The sequence below is a fragment of the Ranitomeya imitator genome, chromosome 2 (assembly GCF_032444005.1).
Source record: "Ranitomeya imitator isolate aRanImi1 chromosome 2, aRanImi1.pri, whole genome shotgun sequence".
Lineage (NCBI taxonomy): Eukaryota > Metazoa > Chordata > Amphibia > Anura > Dendrobatidae > Ranitomeya > Ranitomeya imitator.
This window is the reverse complement of record NC_091283.1, coordinates 799,119,155-799,143,250: the sequence shown is the minus strand read 5'-3', so window position 1 is coordinate 799,143,250 and position 24,096 is coordinate 799,119,155. Positions and strand designations below refer to the sequence as shown.

At 43.1% G+C, this 24,096-nt stretch overlaps 1 protein-coding gene across 5 annotated transcripts in view; it reads right to left on the bottom strand.

Annotated features, from left to right (window-relative positions):
* BTRC (beta-transducin repeat containing E3 ubiquitin protein ligase) overlaps positions 1 to 24,096 on the bottom strand; it is a 249,597-nt gene that overhangs the window by 19,959 nt on the left and 205,542 nt on the right. For all 5 annotated transcript variants that reach the window (XM_069753745.1, XM_069753746.1, XM_069753748.1 and 2 more), the window contains one exon: positions 20,621 to 20,731. In XM_069753745.1, coding sequence (XP_069609846.1) covers positions 20,621 to 20,731 — 111 coding nt within the window. The remainder of the gene's footprint in view (positions 1 to 20,620; positions 20,732 to 24,096) is intronic.

The following is a 24,096-nucleotide window of genomic DNA, read 5'->3' as shown; positions in this document are numbered from 1 at the left end:
AGCGGGGGTGCCGGTGGACATGGCAGACTGAGAGACGGTGGGAGATGGTATTGTTGCCGCCGGTGCCCTAGATGCAGTGTTTCCTACTACGAAACTGGTGATTCCCTGACCCTGACTGCTTTGGCCTGGCAAAGATACCTGCACAGATACAGCAGGTGGTGCGCTAAATGGTGGTCCTACACTGCCGGAAGGGATGTTGCGTTGATGACTAGCTTCATTGGCCGAGGGTGCAACAACCTTAAGGGACGTTTGGTAGTTAGTCCAAGCTTTCAAATGCATGGTGGTTAAATGTCTATGCATGCAACTAGTATTGAGACTTTTCAGATTCTGACCTCTGCTTAAGGAAGTAGAACATTTTTGACAGATGACTTTGCGCTGATCAATTGGATGTTGTTTAAAAAAATGCCAGACTGCACTCTTTCTAGCATCGGATACCTTTTCAGGCATTGCAGACTGAGCTTTAACCGGATGGCCACGCTGTCCTCCACCAGGTTTTGGCTTTGCCACGCGTTTTGGGCAAGATACGGGCCCGGCAGATGGAACCTGTGGCGATGTTGATGCCTGCTGCGGCCCCTCCTCCTCCTCTGCTTCAGAACTGCTGCCGCCTGCACCCTGTTCCCCCAATGGCTGCCAATCGGGGTCAAGAACTGGGTCATCTAATAACTCTTCTTGTACCTCCTGCGCAACTTCGTCTGTGTCACCGTGTCGTTCGGTGGTATAGCGTTCGTGATGGGGCAACATAGTCTCATCAGGGTCTGATTCTTGATCAGCACCCTGCGAGGGCAATGTTGTGGTCTGAGTCAAAGGACCAGCATAGTAGTCTGGCTGTGGCTGTGCGTCAGTGCACTCCATGTCAGATTCAATTTGTAATGGGCATGGACTGTTAACTGCTTCACTTTCTAAGCCAGGGACGGTATGTGTAAAGAGCTCCATGGAGTAACCCGTTGTGTCGCCTGCTGCATTCTTCTCTGTTGTTGTTTTTGCTGAAGAGGACAAGGAAGTGACTTGTCCCTGACCGTGAACATCCACTAACGACGCGCTGCTTTTACTTTTACCAGTTTCACGAGATGAGGCAAAAGAGCTAGAGGCTGAGTCAGCAAGATAAGCCAAAACTTGCTCTTGCTGCTCCGGCTTTAAAAGCGGTTTTCCTAATCCCAGAAAAGGGAGCGTTCGAGGCCTTGTGTAGCCGGACGACGAACCTGGCTCCACAGCTCCAGACTTAGGTGCAATATTTTTTCCCCCACGACCACCTGATGCTCCACCACTACCACTACCCTCATTACCAGCTGACAATGAACGCCCCCGGCCACGACCTCTTCCACTAGACTTCCTCATTGTTTTAAAAACGTAACCAAACTAACGTTATTTGTTGCAGTCACACAACTTACACGGTGAGCTATAACTTCAGTATGATTTAGCTACCCCTTTACAGGTTGGTGAGACCACAGCGAAAATCAGGCCCAATGTTACACACTCTTTTTTTGGTGGCTGCAAATTAGAGAGATGCCCCACACGCAGGACTGTCACTGAAGCACAAATGTTAATATTAATGTCACACTATTATTTTTTTTTTATTTTTATTTTTTTCAGGAACACTTTAGAAACCCCCCCCAAAAAAAAAAAAAGATTTTTGCAGGGAGAATTTAGAAAACAAATGTAACAAACTATATGCTTTCTATGGGCCACTGAGTGAGAGATGACGCACACAGGAATCAGGAGTGGCACACAAGCCCAGAGGCCAATATTTTTCTACCAATGATTGATGGAGTTATTTTCTCTGGTAGATTTTGGAACCCAAATCAAGGAAAAAAAATGTAGGCTTTCTATGGACCACAATTGGAGAGAGAGAGAGAGAGAGAGAGAGATGGCACACCCAGGAGTCAAGACTGGCACACAAGCAGAAAGGCCAATATTAATCTCCCACTGTTTTTTTTTTTTTTTTTTTTTTTTTTTTTTTTCAGGGAGACTTTAGAAAAAAAAATAATAAAAAAAATATGATTTTATCAGGAAGAATTTAGAAACCAAATAAAATAAAATGATTTTTTCAGGGAGAATTTATAAAACAAATAAAAACAAAAATAGGCGTTCTATGGCCCACTGACTGAGAGATGACGCACACAGGAGTCAGGAGTGGCACACAAACCCAGAGGCCAATATTTTTCTACCAATGATTGATGTAGTTATTTTCTCTGGTAGATTTTAGAACCCAAATCAAGGAAAAAAAATATAGGCTTTCTATGGACCACAATTGGAGAGAGAGAGAGAGAGAGAGAGAGAGAGAGAGAGAGAGAGAGAGAGAGAGAGAGATGGCACACCCAGGAGTCAAGACTGGCACACAAGCAGAAAGGCCAATATTAATCTCCCACTGTTTTTTTTTTTTTTTTTCAGGGAGACTTTAGAAAAAAAAATAATAAAAAAAATGTGATTTTATCAGGAAGAATTTAGAAACCAAATAAAATAAAATGATTTTTTCAGGGAGAATTTAGAAAACAAATAAAACCAAAAATAGGCGTTCTATGGCCCACTGACTGAGAGATGACGCACCCAGGAGTCAAGACTGGCACACAAGCAGAAAGGCCAATATTAATCTCCCACTGTTTTTTTTTTTTTTTTTCAGGGAGACTTTAGAAAAAAAAATAATAAAAAAAATGTGATTTTATCAGGAAGAATTTAGAAACCAAATAAAATAAAATGATTTTTTCAGGGAGAATTTAGAAAACAAATAAAACCAAAAATAGGCGTTCTATGGCCCACTGACTGAGAGATGACGCACCCAGGAGTCAAGACTGGCACACAAGCAGAAAGGCCAATATTAATCTCCCACTGTTTTTTTTTTTTTTTTTCAGGGAGACTTTAGAAAAAAAAATAATAAAAAAAATATGATTTTATCAGGAAGAATTTAGAAACCAAATAAAATAAAATGATTTTTTCAGGGAGAATTTATAAAACAAATAAAAACAAAAATAGGCGTTCTATGGCCCACTGACTGAGAGATGACGCACACAGGAGTCAGGAGTGGCACACAAACCCAGAGGCCAATATTTTTCTACCAATGATTGATGTAGTTATTTTCTCTGGTAGATTTTAGAACCCAAATCAAGGAAAAAAAATATAGGCTTTCTATGGACCACAATTGGAGAGAGAGAGAGAGAGAGAGAGAGAGAGAGAGATGGCACACCCAGGAGTCAAGACTGGCACACAAGCAGAAAGGCCAATATTAACCCCTTAATCCCATATGACGTACTATCCCGTCCAGGTGACCTGGGACTTAATTCCCATGGACGGGATAGTACGTCATATGCGATCGGCCGCGCTCACGGGGGGAGCGCGGCCGATCGCGGCCGGGTGTCAGCTGCCTATCGCAGCTGACATCCGGCACTATGTGCCAGGAGCGGTCACGGACCGCTCCCGGCACATTAACCCCCGGCACACCGCGATCAAAGATGATCGCGGTGTGCCGGCGGTGCAGGGAAGCATCGCGCAGGGAGGGGGCTCCCTGCGGGCTTCCCTGAGACGATCGGTACACGGTGATGTGCTCACCGTGTACCGAGCGTCTTCTCCCTGCAGTCCCCGGATCCAAAATGGCCGCCGGGCTGCATCCGGGTCCTGCAGGGAGCACTTCCGGGTCAGGATCAGGCTGCAGCTGCAGCTCTAATCCTGCCCGGCTGTATGTTAGATCACCGATCTAACAGAGTGCTGTGCACACTGTCAGATCGGTGATCTGTGATGTCCCCCCCTGGGACAAAGTGAAAAAGTAAAAAAAAAAATTTCCACACTTGTAAAAAAAAAAATAAAAAAAAAATTCCTAAATAAAGCAGAAAAAAAAAAATATTATTCCCATAAATACATTTCTTTACATAAAAAAAAACAAAAAAACAATAAAAGTACACATATTTAGTATCGCCGCGTCCGTAACGACCCGACCTATAAAACTGGCCCACTAGTTAACCCCTTCAGTGAACACCGTAAGAAAAAAAAAAAAAAAACGAGCCAAAAAACAACGCTTTATTATCATAACGCTGAACAAAGAGTGGAATAACACGCGATCAAAAAGACGGATATAAATAACCATGTTACCTCTGAAAACGTCATCTTGTCCCGCAAAAAACGAGCCGCCATATAGCATCATAACCAAAAAAATAAAAAAGTTATAGTCCTCTGAATAAAGCGATGCCAAAATAATTATTTTTTCTATAAAATAGCTTTTATCGTATAAAAGCGCCAAAACATAAAAAAAATGATATAAATGAGGTGTCGCTGTAATCGTACTGACCCGAAGAATAAAACTGCTTCATCAATTTTACCAAACGCGGAACGGTATAAACGCCTCCCCCAAAAGAAATTCATGAATAGCTGGTTTTTGGTCATTCTGCCTCACAAAAAAATCGGAATAAAAAGCGATCAAAAACTGTCACGTGTCCGAAAATGTAACCGATAAAAACGTCAACTCGTCCCGCAAAAAACAAGACCTCACATGACTCTGTGGACCAAAATATGGAAAAATTATAGGTCTCAAAATGTGGAGACGCAAAAACTTTTTTGCTATAAAAAGCGTCTTTTAGTGTGTGACGGCTGCCAATCATAAAAATCCGCTAAAAAACTCGCTATAAAAGTAAATCAAACCCCCCTTCATCACCCCCTTAGTTAGGCTAGGTTCACATTGCGTTAATGGGTTAACGCTAACGGACAGCGTTGCACGGCGAAAATGTCACAATTAACGCCGTGCAACGGGTCCGTTAGCACAACCATTGACAGCAATGTGATTTTCAGGTGTAGCGCATCGCTAGAGCGTGCCATTTTCGGCTCGCGCTAGCAAGGTGCCATTCTTTTGTGGCGCGCCTCAGACGCTGCTTGCAGCGTCCGCGGCGCGCCCGAGGTCCGATCCCCGATCTTCCAGAGCGGGGACGTTAACGCGACCACTAAACACGACACCTAAAAAGACATTGTGTTAGCGCAATCCGCTAGTGCTAAACGGATTTCCCTAACGCAATGTGAACCTAGCCTTAGGGAAAAATAATAAAATTAAAAAAAATGTATTTATTTCCATTTTCCGGTTAGGGTTAGGGTTAGGGCTAGGGTTGGGGCTAGGGTTAGGGTTTGGATTACATTTACGGTTGGGATTAGGGTTGGGATTAGAATTAGGGGTGTGTCTGGGTTAGGTGTGTGGTTAGGGTTACAGTTGGGATTAGGGTTAGTGGTGCGTTTGGATTAGGGTTTCATTTATAATTGGGGGGTTTCCACTGTTTAGACACATCAGGGGCTCTCCAAACGCGACATGGCGTCCGATCTCAATTCCAGCCAATTCTGCATTGAAAAAGTAAAACAGTGCTCCTTCACTTCCGAGCTCTCCCGTGCGCCCAAACAGGGGTTTACCCCAACATATGGGGTATCAGCGTACTCGAGACAAATTGGACAACAACTTTTTGGGTCCAAGTTCTCTTGTTATCCTTGGGAAAATAAAAATTTGGGGGGCTAAAAATCATTTTTGTGGGAAAAAAAAGGATTTTTATTTTCACGGCTCTGCGTTGTAAACTGTAGTGAAACACTTGGGGGTTCAAAGTTTTCACAACACATCTAGATAAGTTCCATGGGAGGTCTAGTTTCCAATATGGGGTCACTTGTGGGTGGTTTCTACTGTTTGGGTACATCAGGGGCTCTGCAAATGCAACGTGACGCCTGCAGACCAATCCATCTAAGTCTGCATTCCAAATGGCGCTCCTTCCCTTCCGAGCTCTGCCATGAGCCCAAACAGTGGTTCCCCCCCACATATGGGGTATCAGCGTACTCAGGACAAATTGAACAACAACTTTTGGGGTCCAATTTATTCTGTTACCCTTGTAAAAATACAAAGCTGGGGGCTAAAAAATCATTTTTGTGAAAAAAAAAAGAATTTTTATTTTCACGGGTCTGCGTTATAAACTGTAGTGAAACACTTAGGGGTTCAAAGTTCTCACAACACATCTAGATAAGTTCCATGGGAGGTCTAGTTTCTAATATGGGGTCACTTGTGGGGGGTTTGTACTGTTTGGGTACATCAGGGGCTCTGCAAATGCAACGTGACTCCTGCAGACCAATCCATCTAAGTCTGCATTCCAAATGGCGCTCCTTCCCTTCCGAGCTCTGCCATGCGCCCAAACAGTGGTTCCCCCCCACATATGGGGTATCAGCGTACTCAGGACAAATTGGACAACAACTTTTGGGGTCCAATTTATTATGTTACCCTTGTGAAAATACAAAACTGGGGGCTAAAAAATTTTTGCGAAAAAAAAATAAATTTATTTTAACAGCTCTGCGTTATAAACTGTAGTGAAACACTTGGGGGTTCAAAGCTCTCAAAACACATCTAGATAAGTTCCTTAGAGGGTCTAGTTTCCAAAATGGTGTCACTTGTGGGGGTTTTTAATGTTTAGGCACATCAGGGGCTCTCCAAACCAACATGGCGTCCCATCTTAATTCCAGTCAATTTTGCATTGAAAAGTCAAATGGCGCTCCTTCCCTTCCGAGCTCTGCTATGCACCCAAAAAGTGGTTTACCCCCACATATGGGGTATCGTCGCACTCAGGACAAATTGCACAACAATTTTTGTGGTCTAATTTCTTCTCTTACCCTTGGGAAAATAAAAAATTGGGGGCGAAAAGATCATTTTTGTGAAAAAATAAGATTTTTTATTTTTACGGCTCTGCATTATAAACTTCTGTGAAGCACTTGTTGGGTCAAAGTGCTCACCACACATCTAGATAAGTTCCTTAAGGGGTCTACTTTTCAAAATGGTGTCACTTGTGAGGGGTTCCAATGTTTAGGCACATCAGGGGCTCTCCAAACGCAACATGGCGTCCCATCTCAATTCCAGTCAATTTTGCATTGAAAAGTCAAATGGCGCTCCTTTCCTTCCGAGCTCTGCCATGCGCCCAAACAGTGGTTTACCCCCACATATGGGGTATCGTCGCACTCAGGACAAATTGCACAACAACTTTTGTGGTCTAATTTCTTCTCTTACCCTTGGGAAAATAAAAAATTGGTGGCGAAAAGATTATTTTTGTGAAAAAATATGATTTTTTATTTTTACGGCTCTGCATTATAAACTTCTGTGAAGCACTTGTTGGGTCAAAGTGCTCACCACACCTCTAGATAAGTTCCTTAAGGGGTCTACTTTCCAAAATGGTGTCACTTGTGGGGATTTCAATGTTTAGGCACATCAGGGGCTCTCCAAACGCAACATGGCATCCCATCTCAATTCCAGTCAATTTTGCATTGAAAAGTAAAATGGCGCTCCTTCCCTTCCGAGCTCTGCCATACGCCCAAACAATGGTTTACACCCATATACGGGGTATCAGCGTACTCAGGACAAATTGGCCAACAATTTTTGAGGTTCAATTTCTTCTCTTACTCTTGGGAAAATAAAAAATTGGGGGCGAAAAGATCATTTTTGTGAAAAAATATGATTTTTTATTTTTACGGCTCTGCATTATAAACTTCTGTGAAGCAATTGGTGGGTCAAAGTGGTCACCACACATCTAGATAAGTTCCTTAGGGTGTCTACTTTCCAAAATGGTGTCACTTGTGGGGGGTTTCAATGTTTAGGCACATCAGTGGCTCTCCAAACGCAACATGGTGTCCCATCTCAATTCCTGTCAATTTTGCATTTAAAAGTCAAATGGCGCTCCTTCCCTTCCGAGCTCTGCCATGCGCCCAAACAGTGGTTTACCCCCACATATGGGGTATCAGCGTACTCAGTACAGATTGTACAACAATGTTTGGCATCCATTTTATCCTGTTACCCTTGGTAAAATAAAACAAATTGGAGCTGAAATAAATTTTGTGTGAAAAAAAGTTAAATATTCATTTTTATTTAAACATTCCAAAAATTCCTGTGAAACCCCTGAAGGGTTAATAAACTTCTTGAATGTGGTTTTGAGCACCTTGAGGGGTGCAGTTTTTAGAATGGTGTCACACTTGGGTATTTTCTATCATATAGACCCCTCAAAATGACATCAAATGAGATGTGGTCCCTAAAAAAAAATGGTGTTGTAAAAATGAGAAATTGCTGGTCAACTTTGAACCCTTATAACTCCCTAACAAAAAAAAATTTTGGTTCCAAAATTGTGCTGATGTAAAGGAGACATGTGGGAAATGTTACTTATTAAGTATTTTGCGTGACATATCTCTGTGATTTAAGGGCATAAAAATTTAAAGTTGGAAAATTGCGAAATTTTCAAAATTTTCGCCAAATTTCCGTTTTTTTCACAAATAAACGCAAGTTATATCGAATAAATGTTACTACTAAAATGAAGTACAATATGTCACGAGAAAACAATGTCAGAATCGCCAAGATCCGTTGAAGCGTTCCAGAGTTATAACCTCATAAAGGGACAGTGGTCAGAATTGTAAAAATTGGCCCGGTCATTAACGTGCAAACCACCCTCGGGGCTTAAGGGGTTAATCTCCCACTGTTTTTTTTTTTTTTTTTCAGGGAGACTTTAGAAAAAAAAAAAATAAAAAAAAAAAAGATTTTATCAGGAAGAATTTAGAAACCAAATAAAATAAAATGATTTTTTCAGGGAGAATTTATAAAACAAATAAAACCAAAAATAGGCGTTCTATGGCCCACTGACTGAGAGAGAGAGAGAGAGAGAGATGGAACGCTTAGTACTGGCACACAAGCCCAAAGGGCAATATTAATCTCCCTTTTTTTTTCCAGGGAGAATTTCTAAAACCCAAAAAAAAAATAAAATAGGCTTTCTATGGCCCACTATTTGTGAGAGAGATGGGACGCTCAGGACTGGCACAGATGGCACGCTCAGGACTGGCACAGAAGCCCAGAGGCCAATATTAATCTCCCTTTTTTTCTGGGAGAATTTATAAAACCAAAAAAATATTTAAATAGGCTTTCTATGGCCCACTATTTGTGAGAGAGATGGCACGCTCAGGACTGGCACAGATGGCACGCTCACAACTGGCACACAAGCCCAGAGGCCAATATTAATCTCCCTTTTTTCAGGGAAAATTTATAAAACAAAAAAAATAAATAAATAGGCTTTCTATGGCCCACTATTTCTGAGAGAGATGGGACGCTCAGGACTGGCACAGATGGCACGCTCAGGACTGGCACAGAAGCCCAGAGGCCAATATTAATCTCCCTTTTTTTCTGGGAGAATTTATAAAACCAAAAAAAAAAATAAATAGGCTTTCTATGGCCCACTATTTGTGAGAGAGATGGCACGCTCAGGGCTGGCACAGATGGCACGCTCAGGACTGGCACACAAGCCCAGAGGCCAATATTAATCTCCCTTTTTTTCAGGGAGAATTTATAAAACCCCAAAAAAAATAAAATAGGCTTTCTATGGCCCACTATTTGTGAGAGAGATGGCACACAAGCCCAAAGGCCAATATTAATCTCCCACTGTATTTTTATCAGGGAGAATTTATACACCCCACAAAAAAAAATACAGAAAAATGAAAAGGCTTTCTATGGCCCACTATGTGAGAGAGATGGCACACACAGGGATGGCACTCTAGCAGAAATGCCAAATTGCCAATCTTAATCTCCCACCAAAAAAAAAAAAAAAAAAAAAACAGGGAATGTCCTACAATTACTATCTCCCTGCCTGCAGTAATCTCAGCCAGGTATGGCAGGCAGCTACTATCTCCCTGCCTGCAGTAATCTCAGCCAGGTATGGCAGGCAGCAATAAGGAGTGGACTGATGCACAAATGAAATAAAAAGTGTGGACAAACAAAAAAGATAGCTGTGCAGAAAGGAAGGAACAAGAGGATTTGTGCTTTGAAAAAAGCAGTTGGTTTGCACAGCGGCGTACACACAGCAATGCAGCTATCAGGGAGCCTTCTAGGGCAGCCCAATGAGCTACAGCGCTGAGGGGAAAAAAAAAAAAAAAAAAACTTCCACTGTCCCTGCACACCGAGGGTGGTGTTGGACAGTGCAAATCGCTGCAGCACAAGCGGTTTTGTGGTTAATGGACCCTGCCTAACGCTATCCCTGCTTCTGACAAAGCGGCAGCAACCTCTCCCTAAGCTCAGATCAGCAGCAGTAAGATGGCGGTCGGCGGGAACGCCTCTTTATAGCCCCTGTGACGTCGCAGACAGCAAGCCAATCACTGCAATGCCCTTCTCTAAGATGGTGGGGACCAGGACCTATGTCATCACGCTGCCCACACTCTGCGTTTACCTTCATTGGCTGAGAAATGGCGCTTTTCGCGTCATTGAAACGCGACTTTGGCGCGAAAGTCGCGTACCGCATGGCCGACCCCGCACAGGGGTCGGATCGGGTTTCATGAAACCCCGACTTAGCCAAAAGTCGGCGACTTTTGAAAATGTTCGACCCGTTTCGCTCAACCCTAATCACCATGATTACAGACTTAACTACCGCTATCAAGCACTACGTAGATAAACCAGAAGTAGAGAGCACTGCTGCAGAATCAGACTACACAGATTGTAGTCTGTCACCATGGAGACTCGTAGACTTGCAGGAGCTGTTAAAGATTAATGCATGGTTGCCATAGTCTTCATTGGATATACACCGAAGCAAAGATATTGGTTACAAAGCTTTGGTGCCATCGTGTTGTCACGGTATTAAGTGTCTGTATACAGACAATTGCGTCGTCACAGATGCTTCCCAATACGGAGACAGCATTCATATTCCTAGTCACGCCATGGTTATAGACGTAGGTGGTCTTCAGGACAATGACCATGAAAAGATGTGTGTACAGCAGCTGTGGTTATTCAGGTAAAAACCAGGCAGAAGAGCAAAAGAGGAAGAGAGGGACAGACGGCCATGCTCCAAGCTTCCAAGCGTGAGATTACAAAGGGGCAAGTTAGTATATAAACCCAAAGGAGAAAAGCCTGTGGGGAGGTGTTTGTAAAAATTCCCTTCAGCATCACATTGAGTCCATATGAAGCTGCTTGTGTTATGAAGGTCCTAAGCATATAATATCTCTGCAATATCCTTATCTCAGGCCCCTACCCACCAACATGTTTATCGCAGACCCCCACCCAATAACCTCATCTCCTCCGCTCCAATAACCTCGTCTCCACCGCTCCAATACCCTCGTCTCCACCCCTCCAATACCCTCGTCTCCACCGCTCCAATAACCTCGTCTCCACCGCTCCAATAACCTCGTCTCCACCCCTCCAATAACCTCGTCTCCACCCCTCCAATAACCTCGTCTCCACGCCTGCAATAACCTCGTCTCCACCGCTCCAATAACCTCGTCTCCACCGCTCCAATAACCTCGTCTCCACCCCTCCAATAACCTCGTCTCCACCCCTCCAATAACCTAGTCTCCACCGCTCCAATAACCTCGTCTCTACCCCTCCAATAACCTCGTCTCCACCCCTCCAATAACCTCGTCTCCACCGCTCCAATAACCTCTTCTCCACCGCTCCAATAACCTCTTCTCCACCGCTCCAATAACCTCGTCTCCACCGCTCCAATACCCTCGTCTCCACCCCTCCAATACCCTCGTCTCCACCGCTCCAATAACCTCGTCTCCACCGCTCCAATAACCTCGTCTCCACCCCTCCAATAACCTCGTCTCCACCCCTCCAATAACCTCGTCTCCACGCCTGCAATAACCTTGTCTCTACCCCTCCAATAACCTCGTCTCCACCGCTCCAATAACCTCGTCTCCACCCCTCCAATAACCTCGTCTCCACCCCTCCAATAACCTCGTCTCCACCGCTCCAATAACCTCGTCTCTACCCCTCCAATAACCTCGTCTCCACCCCTCCAATAACCTCTTCTCCACCGCTCCAATAACCTCTTCTCCACCGCTCAAATAACCTCGTCTCCACCGCTCCAATAACCTCGTCTCCACCGCTCCAATAACCTCTTTTCCACCGCTCAAATAACCTCGTCTCCACCCCTCCAATAACCTCGTCTCCACCGCTCCAATAACCTCTTCTCCACCGCTCAAATAACCTCGTCTCCACCCCTCCAATAACCTCGTCTCCACCCCTCCAATAACCTCGTCTCCACCGCTCCAATAACCTCGTCTCCACCGCTCCAATAACCTCTTCTCCACCGCTCAAATAACCTCATCTCCACCGCTCCAATAACTTCATTTCCAATCCCTCACGTTTCATCCGCCGAAAATTATTTTTCCGGCGGAAGAGAAAACGGACATAGGAACGTTTTTTGTGTCAGTCGTTAGCTATAATGGAATCCTATGGCGCCATTCCGTCAAATGATGGAATCCGGCGACGGATTCTGTTTTTGTTTTAAATTTTCCATTCTGGGGTCTCTCTATGTCTTCCCCGGATCAGCTAATCGGCTCCATATCAGCTAATCGGCTCCGGCGAAAAAATTGATCCATTTTTCACATTTTGCAAAGGATCCGTTTTTTCCACATTCACCGGATTGAGTCTGACGGTAAAAAACTGATGTGTGAAAGTAGCCTAAGTCTTTCAATAGGTCATCAATATCAGATCAGTGGGAGTTCAAACCAGGCACTCCCACAGATAAGCAGTTTGCACCTCCCATAACACCTATAAAAGTGCAAAGTGTCCATTGACGAAAACTCTCAGCTCCATACACTGACTAGTGGCCACTTTTGGGCACTGCAGCTAAGGTCCCATTCACTTGACCGTCAGTACCTGAGAATGTTCACTAAACCGTGTATGGAGCAATGGGGTTGTGGTTCTGTACACTATATAAATCTGTCCGCTATCGGAGCGGAAACATTATTCGACACTTCTGCGATCTGTTATTGATGTCTCATCCCAAAGTCAGGTCATCAATATCCAAGTGCTGGACAAACCAGTTTACGAAGTCAATGGAAACAGAAAGAGCAGGCATTACTTTAATGATCTGATGACCTTGGTGTAAGTGACTCACTTCCCGGGCTCATTTACCTCTGTGTACAATGGCCCTATTGTCCATGACAGGCAAGTGTGAAACGAGCGGCGGCGTTTACTTAGTCATGTGATGAAACATGAGTGAGCGCTGCTGTCATCCGACTAATGCTAATTAGAGCAGGGCCTCAATAATGAAGCCCCGCGGTGAACAGATCAGGAGTATATTTTGATAAATGCTCTGACTAATGAAACATGCTGCAGCTTCGTTACAACCGAATGAAAAATAAGAATATTTTTGCCACGCATTTCTAAAATTAACCAAGACAAATGGTAGGAGAACAGGTGATGTTAATTAATGGAGCATTTAATGGCATCTGATAAAGACACAACACATTCTCCCCAATTCCTAATTCTTATACATGAAATCTTTTACCTACAGCGTCTTTTCTGCATAATTGTGATTACAAACAAATTCCTTTATCTTCTTTTCCAAACCATTAAATTGTGGCTGGAAAAAAATAAAACCTGTCTAGTAAAAAGATGAGATGCCAATGGGTTTCTGGAGGACAAGGACAAGTGACAACGGGAAAAGGCCACTATGACCTGTCTCATGGCGATCGTCGCCTATTCCCAGAATCTTGTTCTGAAAATGTTATTTATGTAGCGTCATATAACTGGGAAGAACAGGCATTTCCAGGTTTGGGAAAGCGGAGAAATAAAGGACCTCCATATTGGCGGTCACCCAACTTTCCGAAAGACCAATGGTTAAAATGGAACTAAATGTTTAAAGGAATTGCAAACCTTGTCTTGCAGACACCTGTCCAGCAGGTGCAAATAATCTGTTCAAATGGCTCATATTGGTTTAAAAAAATTAACGAAGTCATGCGAGTCCCCAGAAGTGACTTTCCTCTACCTCCTTGGTCCCTTCTGAACACTCAGGATATGCCCACTTGCTTTGCTACACCCAAGGATCCAGTGTAGCGTGCTCCTGTTGTTGGCCCCTTGGCTTCCTACCCACTATTACTGTAAACCACCGGCCTGTCAAAAGCTCATTACTGCAGAGCACGTGGGCGTGAATGGCGGTGTAATGGTGTCAGGGCATGGCACTATCTGTGCTGGGAGAAGGACACCCGGGACAGGCAAGAGACAGTTTTTTTTAACTGGTACAGTTTTGCTCAAAAGTTTACATACCCGGCAGAATTTTTGCTTTCTTGGCCTTTTTTTCAGAGAATATTAATGATAACACCAAAACATTTTCTCCACTCATGTTTAGTAGTTGGGTGAAGCCATTTATTGTCAAACTACTGTGTTTTCTCTTTTTAAATCATAATGACAACCCAAAACATCCAAATGACTCTGATTAACAGTTCACATACCTGGTGATTTTGGCCTGATAACATGCACAGAAGTTGACACAAATGGGTTTGAATGGCTACTAAAAGGTAACATCCTCACCTGTGACTTGTTTGCTTGTAATCAGTGTGTGTGCATAAAAGCTGAGTGAGTTTCTGGGATCCAGACAGACTCTTGCATCTTTCATCCAGCCACTGACGGTTCTGGATTGTGAGTCATTGGGAAAGCAAAAGAATTGTCAACGTATCTACTGGAAAAGGTAGTTGAACTGTATAAAACAGGAAAAGGATACAAAAAGATATCCAAGGAATTGATAATGCCAGTCAGCAGCGTTCAAACGGTGATTAACAAATGGAATTTTAGGGGTTCTGTAAAAACAAAACCACGGTCAGGTAGACCAACAAAAATTTAATCCACAATTGCCAGGAAAATTGTTCAGGATGCAAAGAAAAACGCACAAACATCAGCTGAAATACTGGACTCTCTGAAAACTAGTGGTGTGGCTGTTTCAAGATGCACAATAAGGAGGCACTCGAAGGAAAATGGGCTGCATGGTAGAGTCACCAGAACAATGCCATCACTGTGCAAATGTCACAAAGTATCTCACCTACAATATGCAAAACAGCATAGAAACAAGCCTCAAAACTTCTGGAACAAGGTAATTTGGAGTAATAAGACCAACATTTAACTTTTTGGCCACAACCATAAATGTTACATTTGGAGAGATGTCAACAAGGCCTATGATGAAAGGAACACCATTCCTACTGTAAATCATGGAGGTGGATCGCTGATGTTTTGGGGATGTGTTACCTACAAAGGCACAGGAAACTAGGTCAAAGTTGAAGGAAAGATGAATGCAGCACGTTATCAGCAAATATTGGAGGCAAAGTAGCAATCATCAGCCCGGAAGCTGCGCATGGGATGTACTTGGACGTTACAGCATGTCAACGATCCAAAACACAAGGCCAAGTCGACCGGTCATTGGCTACAGCAGAAAAAGTGAAGGTTCTGGAGTGGCCATCTCAGTCTCCTGACCTCAATATCAATGAGCGACTCTGGGGAGATCTCAAGCGCGCAATTCATGCTTGACAGCCCAGCAATTTACAGGAACTGGAGGCTTTTTGCCAAGAAGAGTGGGTAGCCTTACCACCTGAGAAAATAAAGAACCTCATCCACAACTACCACAAAAGACTTCAAGCTGTCATTGATGTTAGAGGTGGCAATACACAGTATTAAGAAATGGGGTATGTGAACTTTTGATCAGGGTCATTTGGATGTTTGGGGTTGTTATTATGATTTAAGAAGAGAAAACACAGTAGTTTGATAATAAATGGCTTCACCCAATCACTAACCATGAGTGGAAAAAAGTTTTGGTGTTATCATTCATATTCTCTGAAAAAGTCAAGAAAGCAAAAGTTCTGCAGGGGTATGTAAACTTTTGAGCACAACTGTATATGAAGAGGACCTATGGGTGTACTACTATCATCATGAGGTGAACATTATTAATATATGGGGTAGAATGGGTGCGGTATTAATGTGTACAGGCATAATGCGAGGGTATAATGTATGGGAGCATAATGAAGAGACATTAATATATGGGGTACAGTGGGGGCAGTATTGTGTGCAGGCATAATGTATGGGGGTATAAGGAAGTGACATTATTAATGTATGGGGTACAGTGGGGGCGGTATTAATGTGTGCAGGCATAATGCAGGAACATAATGTATGGGGGCATAAGGAAGTGACATTATTAATCTATGAAGAAACAATAAGGGGACATTATAATGTATGAGGACACAATGGTATATATCATTGATGTACGGGGCCACAATGAGGGACCTAATTAAACAAAATGTTCCCTTTCAGAAAATCCTGGTCCCTGGGTGCAGTTTGCTATAAAAATAAAGAGGGGCGTTCTATCTACATGGGCAGAGGCACTGCCAGAAATTGGGATTTTCTGAAAGGGTACAGCCCTATTAATTTATAGGGGCACAAAGGGGAATTTTTCTACAGAATTGGGGTCATAAGAATTACTATTGTATGGGGTATACAAGGCGTGACATTTTTAAAGAGAAGGCACAAAGGGGGATATCCCCACTTCTACGTATAATATGTTATAATATGGGATACTGTTCTTGTCGGGGGAACATAAGATGAGATAATGGTACTGTGTAAGGCACTAGAGGAGCACTGCAGCACCATGGAGGTTGTCTAGATGTGGGGGAAAACTGGGCATGCTGCTCTAGAAGTGATTCGTCATAGAGGTCTGTGTGTAATGTTTGGCAGAGAGGAGTGCTTGGCTGTAAGATATCAGAGCAGACCGCGCCAGATGAACCAAACAAAAAATGAATGACTTGATTTGGTGATGTCACCGGTGAGTCACTGGATCGAACTGTTCTGTATGCAGTTACAGCGGCTTGCAAAAGTATTCACCCCTGGCTTTTTACCCATTTTGTTACATTACAACCTGTGTTTAATTATTTTTGTAATCTGATTTCTCTGTGATGCCTCTTCACTAAATAGTCTAAAGTTGGTGAAAGGAGAAAAATACAGTTATAAATTAAATTTATGGTATCAAATAACTAAAAGTTGCCATGTACATAAGTTTTCACCCTTTTTCAATTAAGACCCTTAAAAATTTCTGGTGCAAGCAATTCCCTTCAGTCACATGCTTAGTGACAGGACGTCCACCTGCGCAATCTAAGTGTCACAGGTCGGTCAGTATATACACTTTACCTTTTCTGAAAGGCCACAGAGGCTGCAGCACCATTAAGCAAGAAGCACGACTAACCAAACACCATGAAGACCAAGGAGATCTCCAAACAAGTCAGGGACAAAGTTGTTGAGAAATACAAGTCAGGGTTGGGTAATAAAAAAATCCCAATCTCTGATGATCCCCTGGAGCACCATCAAATCCATTATCATCAAATGGAAAAAACTTGTTACCACAACAAACCTGCCAAGAGAGGGCCGCCCACCAAAACCCTCAGTCCAGACAAGGAGGGCATTAATCAGGGACGCAGCACAGAGACCAAACGTAACCCTGAAGGAGCTGTAGAGTTCCCAAGCAGAGACTGGAGCATCTATCCATACAACTACAATAAGCAGTACACTCCATAGAGATGGCCTTCATGGAAGAGTGGGCAGAAAAAAGCCTTTAATTACACAAAAAAACCTGTAAGGCTCTTTTTGAGTTTACTAAAAGACATGTGGGAGATTCCCCATATGTATGGAGGAAGGTGCTGTGGTCAGATGAGATCAAAATTGAACATTTTGGCCACCAAGATAAACACTGTCAGGTGCAAAACCAACACAGCTCATCACCCCAAGAACACCATCCCCACAGTGAAACATGGTGGTGGCAGGATCACACTGTGGGGATGTTTTTCGGAAGCATGGACAGGGAAAATGGTCCAAGTCGAGGGGAAGATAGATGGTGCGAAATACAGGGATATTCTTGACCAAACCCTGTTTCACCGTATCAGTGATTTGAGACTGGGAAGGAGGTTCGCCTTCCAAACAAGACAATGGCCCAAAGCATACTGCAAAAGCAACACTAGAGTGGTTTAAGAGAAAATGTGCAAATGTTTTGCAGTGGCCTAGACAAAGTCCAGACCTTAATCCAATTGAGTATCTGCGATTGGCTTTGAAGATCGCTGTTCACCAGAGGAAACCATCCAACTTGAAGGAGGTGGAGCAGTTTTGCCTTGAGGAATGGGCAAAAATCCCAGTTGCAAGATGTGTAAAACTCATAGAGACTTATCCAAACTGACATGCAGCTGTAATTTCTGCAAAAGAAGGCTCTACAAAGTACTTTATTTTAACGGGGGGAATAGTTAGGCACACCAAAGTTTTAAGTAGTTTTGTCACATTTGTTGTTTGCTTCACAATAAAAACAAAACCAAATGTTCACAGTTGTAGGCATGTTCTTTACATGAACTGATGCAAACCCTAAACAACCCAGTGTGATTCCAGGTTGTGAGGTTTGCCGAGGGGGTGGACTCTTTTACAACCCACTGTTTATCCATGAGCTCTGCAAACCATCTAAGAGATATCTACCACTATATGGTCACTGTGCAGGGGTAATAATATTTGATTTAGTGGTTTTTGCTAATGATCAGTGTGGCGGTAATATTCAGTCACCACTGTATATCCTGGTCATATATGATACTGGTGTGGCGGTATTATTTTGCCATTGAATATGGTATTATTTGAAATATTGGTCTTGGTATAGTGGGTGTTACTCAGTAACAGAATATTGTTAACCGTATGACAATTATTTTGGTGTATTGCTTAAAAATGGTCTTGTTGCTGCGTCTACTATATGAGTTTTACATTATATATTTTTTTTTTACATGGGGGAGAACAGTCTAATGCGAATGAGCAACACGTGGATTATGGGAGGGCTAGGCCAAGATTTTTCTCTACAATTGGGTCACTTGTCAGAGCTATTCAAGAAGTGAAAATTGCAACACACAGATGTCACAGTACCGTTGTGATTGGCAGCAGCGGTCAGTTAAACTATGGTATCGCCAGAGAAATATCAGACCACACAATTCTCCAGTCATCTGATCCAATTGGGAAGACACAAGACATTGGCACAAAATTTAAAGAGGATCGCTGGTAAAATTGACTGGAAGTAAACCAAAAATCTCTAGCCAAGTGAACTTTATTGTAAAAGTGACAACAGGAAGGATTGTCATATCCGTTGTCTTTTGTGCAGTAGCAGAGTTTTTTTTTGTTTTTTTTTTTAGCAGTAGAACATTATGAAAAATCTTTCCATTGTCAATTCGACATGGCGGATCCTTTGTTCTGATGAAAGCCAAGTAGTTCCAGAGTTGTGCATTGCCTCCAGATTGAACAATACAAACTACATAGAATATTAACTAGATCTGTGAGACCGGAAGAAAATGATGTATTTACTTTGAAAATTAAAGGTCAGAAAGCCTGCATAAACCAAACTAAACATTTTAATAACAGAAGGGTAACATTTTCAAAAAAGGAAAATATAATCATTGGATTTTCAAAATAAGTACGCAAATTGCCTCTTCAGAGAGGAAGAGGACGTGAACTCTATAGCGCCGCCTGTTGGAAGCGGCGATCCTACAAGTCACTATCGACCCTTTAACGAGTCTTGCCATATGACACTCCACAAAATATGTACATCATCTTCATCGGGTAATATAACCATTTAATAATATGTTGTGTTTATATTGTACAATCTATAGACAGATCTGTTTTAAAACCTTCCCAATAGAGCAAACATGGCAAACTCTGGCCCATGGGCCAAATCTGGCCCGCAGGATGGATACATTTGGCCTGCAACACCATAACAGCCATCCTTATGTGGGGCCATTATACTGTATGGAGGACTATGTGGGGACCATTATTCTGTATGAAGGACTATGTGGGTCCATTATACTGCATGGAGGACTATGTGGAACCCATTCTACTGTATGGAGGACTATGTGGAGCCCATTATACTGTATGAAGGACTATGTGGGTCCATTATACTGCACGGAGGACTATGTGGAACCCATTCTACTGTATGGAGGACTATGTGGAGCCCATTATACTGTATGAAGGACTATGTGGGTCCATTATACTGTATGGAGGACTATGTGGAACCCATTCTACTGTATGGAGGACTATGTGGAGCCCATTATACTGTATGGAGGACTATGTGGAACCCATTATACTGTATGGAGGACTATGTGGAGCCCATTATACTGTATGAAGGACTATGTGGGTCCATTATACTGTATGGAGGACTATGTGGAACCCATTCTACTGTATGGAGCACTATGTGGGTAAATTATTCTGTATGGAGGACTATGTGGAACCCATTCTACTGTATGGAGCACTATGTGCGTAAAATATTCTGTATGGAGGACTATGTGGAACCCATTATACTGTATGGAGCACTATGTGAGTAAATTATTCTGTATGGAGGACTATGTGGAACCCATTATACTGTATGGAGCACTATGTGGGTAAATTATTATGTATGGAGGACTATGTGGAACCCATTATACTGTATGGAGCACTATGTAGGTAAATTATTCTGTATGGCGGACTATGTGGAACCCATTATACTGTATGCAGCACTATGTGGGTAAATTATTCTGTATGGAGGACTATGTGGAGCCAGTTATACCTTATGGAGGACTTTGTGGGAAACATTATTCTGTTTGGAAGTTTTCCATTTTGGCCTTTTGTGTGTTTGAGTTTGACATCCCTGAAGTAGAGCATCTCTTGGAGAAGAACCCCTCATCTAGCATGTGTACCATACACTGTACTTTAGGTCAGTTTCTTTACGGGACCACCTCTTTAGAAGACGATTTTTTAATGCTAATTTTGCATGTTTGACCAAATGATTGTTCTTGGCAAGTAAAGTGAACATGATCTCTAGATTTATGGCAGTGCTCCTGATAGTGAAGAATAAAAGGTCAGACATACCCGTCATACGCTCCGCTAACTATCCTCTTGTTGTCAAAGCGAATACATCGGACCAGCTCTTCATGTCCTTCCAGAACTCGTAAGCACGCTCCGCATTCAATATCCCATAACCTGGAAAGAAACAGACTCTGTGCTTAATAAAAAAAAGATCCCGTCAAATCTTCTATACCAATCGCTACACCTGTTTCCGATAAAGGAAAAGGTCAGCAGGACCATGTTAGTAGCAGACGTTAACCATTCTTATCAAGTGAGGTGCCATTTCTGCCGTATTACACCATATACATAAATATATCCCATTGCATATCCGGATCTGGTTCCTGAGTAACAGCCTGTATTATACTCCAGAGCAGCATTCACTATTTAGCTGGTTGATATTTGAAACAGTCAGAAATCCGGTTAACGGCCTACCACGCAGGGCTATATAGAGCAAAGTCCAGCTCAGGGAAAGCGGTGGACTGCCCTTGTAAGTGTGGGAACTTTGGGGATTCCACGGCTATTTTACTGATCCACAAGGCTCAACAGGGTCAATGTTCCTGCTTTTACCCATTTGCAGACCTGATGAGGATGGTGTCTTTGGATATACTGGATGAGGCATCTTCCACTTCACCCATTTCCTTTGTTTTGTTCCATTTGACATGGTGTTATAAGGATATTTGTCTCCATATGATAAATGCTCTGTTCGTGACCACTGTCATTTTGAGGCAGAGTTTCAATCACAGGTCTATTTTCTCTATTAATGGCTCGTCCACCACTGTGGCTGTCTATTCATGTACATTACCTTGTGTAACAAAGGTGTTTTCCTTTTATACTACCCTGTATGTGATATTATACTTTTAGATTATAAGTTAAGTTTTACTATTCTCACCTTGCTACTATAGCATTGGTGGCACGACCAAAGGCCCAGCCAACCATGACGTGCCAATGGCCGCTTCGTGCTTGGCGTTTCAGCCGAATGCGGCCAACTGCTCCTCCAGCCCTGCCCTTAAAAGGGGTATTCCCGTCTCCAAAACCATATCCCAATACGTAATAGGCTTGATAATAATAATAGCAAATACCTCCAATTAGAAATGTAGTCTAGTTTCTCTGATTCGTCAAGTCTCTTTCCTCATGTGCAGGCATTGCAGGACCTTAGGTATCTATGGTTATGGCTACTAGCAACTAGGTAACTGTCACTATATCAGTGGTCGTGGATACCTAAGGTCCTGCAATGCCTGCACATGAGGAAAGACATAGCGAATCAGAAAAACTATACTACATTTCTCATTGAAAGTATTTGCTAATATTATTATTACACCTACTACATATTGGGATAGGATCTTGGACATGGAGTACCCCTTTAAAAGCTATGAAGGGACTGTGAGCACCGAACTGTTCAAACCAAGTACTCTGTGCATCATGGCGAGGCCAATCATTTATACACACCTTCCCATTTGCTTGTTTTCACTCTATCTCAGTGCATCAAGGCCTCACCGTGGAGCACCAAACACCTGTGCTTAGTTTGAACAGTCATTCTGTGCCGACAGAATCCCCTTTTCAATAATAAGGGCCTTTTGTACTAGAAAGGTGATACTTTGGTGCATTTACATGCAGGGGTAATGCTGCAGCGGTCTGTGCCGCTGAGACCTTTCCACCGTTTCCCATCACAATCACTTAGGCTTCTTTCACACTAGCGTCGGTACGCGGCAGTCGTTAACCGACGTACCGACGGACGTTGTGAAGATTCTGCATGACGTGGGCAACAGATGCACTTTTCCAACGCATCCGCTGCCCATTGTAAAGTCCCGGAAGGAGGGGCGGAGTTCCGGCCGCGCATGCGCGGTAGGAAATGGCGGATGCGACGTACGAAAAAACGTTCCCTTGAACGTTTTTTCGATACGACGGTCCGCCAAAACACGACGCATCCAGTGCACGACGGACACGACGTATGGCCATACGTCGCGATCCGTCGGCAATACAAGTCTATGGGAAAAAACGCATCCTGCGGGCACATTTGCAGGATGTGTTTTTTTTCCCAAAACGACGCACTGCGATGGAGGCCAAACGACGCAAGTGTGAAAATAGCCTTAATCTTGCAGGGAAATGGCTGCTTGCTCAGCAAAACTCCACAAGCATTACGATTGACTTGCAGGTGAAAAAAATGGGTTCCCCGCAAGATTGGGAACTGAGCAGGGAACCAGGAGAAAGATCGCGACGGCACAGGTCTGAACGCAGCCTTAACAAGTGCCGTTCAACTGTTTACACAGGCCCGAAAAAACGATCACTAATACCATTACTCTGTCCCCACAGGACATGCTATCTTCACGTGGGGCGATGTTGAGCCTAAAACAATAAGGCTAAGTTCACACTGGGTGTTTTTGCAGCATTTTTTGTTGCTTTTTTATGCAAATTTTCAATGCATTTGACAGTACCAGCCAAGTCTATGAGATTTCAGAAATCTCGTGCACACAGCTTGATTTTGATTTTTTTGTCATCAGGATTTTGTGCTTTGCATGGCTTTTTGGACATAGGGCATGCCATTTCTTTCAGCGTTTTTCCAGCGTTTTTTACCTATTAAAATGAATGGGTGGGGAAAAAACACCCCAAAAAGGCAGGTATCTGGTTTTGCTACGTTTGAGACAAAACCTCATTCTATAGAAAAGGACTTTTTTTTCCAACACTAAATTTTATCAGCATCCACAAGAGACAAATCTAGTAGCAAAAAATGCACAAAAAAACACAAGGAAGTCATGCTTTTTTTCTGCAGCTTCTTTCCTGCCAAGAGATCTGGATTTGCTACAGAAAAAAAAATACTGAAAAAATGCCTAGTGTGAACTTAGCCTTATGGTATTTTTTGGCCGCCATAAACAATCCAATCGTCTGATGAATGAGCAAAAGAAGATCATTTACTAATCGAAATGCACCGATACTCTCCTGCCGCCATGGCCGGTCATCTACCATGTGATGAGCTGGGTCTCCGCTTGCAGGACGGGGGCCACAACTACAGGTTCCTACAATAAAGTACTATCAAGTTCCTTCCTACGCATCAGTCTTCTGATGTGCTCGTCAGGAGGAAAACGACTCCCATCCTGCAGCTCGGAGTAGTTAAACATTTCTAGCCGTTAATCAGGAGAAAGAGCTCATCATGTTGTGCGCGTCTCCGGTAATCCGTCCTGTGTAAGCCGGCCATGCTCTGAGCGGAATTACACACAGACATAAAAGTGGCTGTTCATTTTGGAGCTGTTATAAAGCGGCTGACTTCCATATTGTTATTTAGGGCTGAATATCCATGCAGAATCTGCCATTCATCACCGAGCACAATCCACCGCCGCCTCACTGTTCATTACTGACTGCCGAGTTTCTCTTCGCTTAGATATTGAGTATGAAAGAACGGCTCCCTAAAGAAACGCATTGGCCGCTTCCCAGGAAAAGCTCAAAACTTTTTTTTTTCTGTTCCTGCTGTGTTATTAATAATTGGATATAACTCCCACTGTTGACAA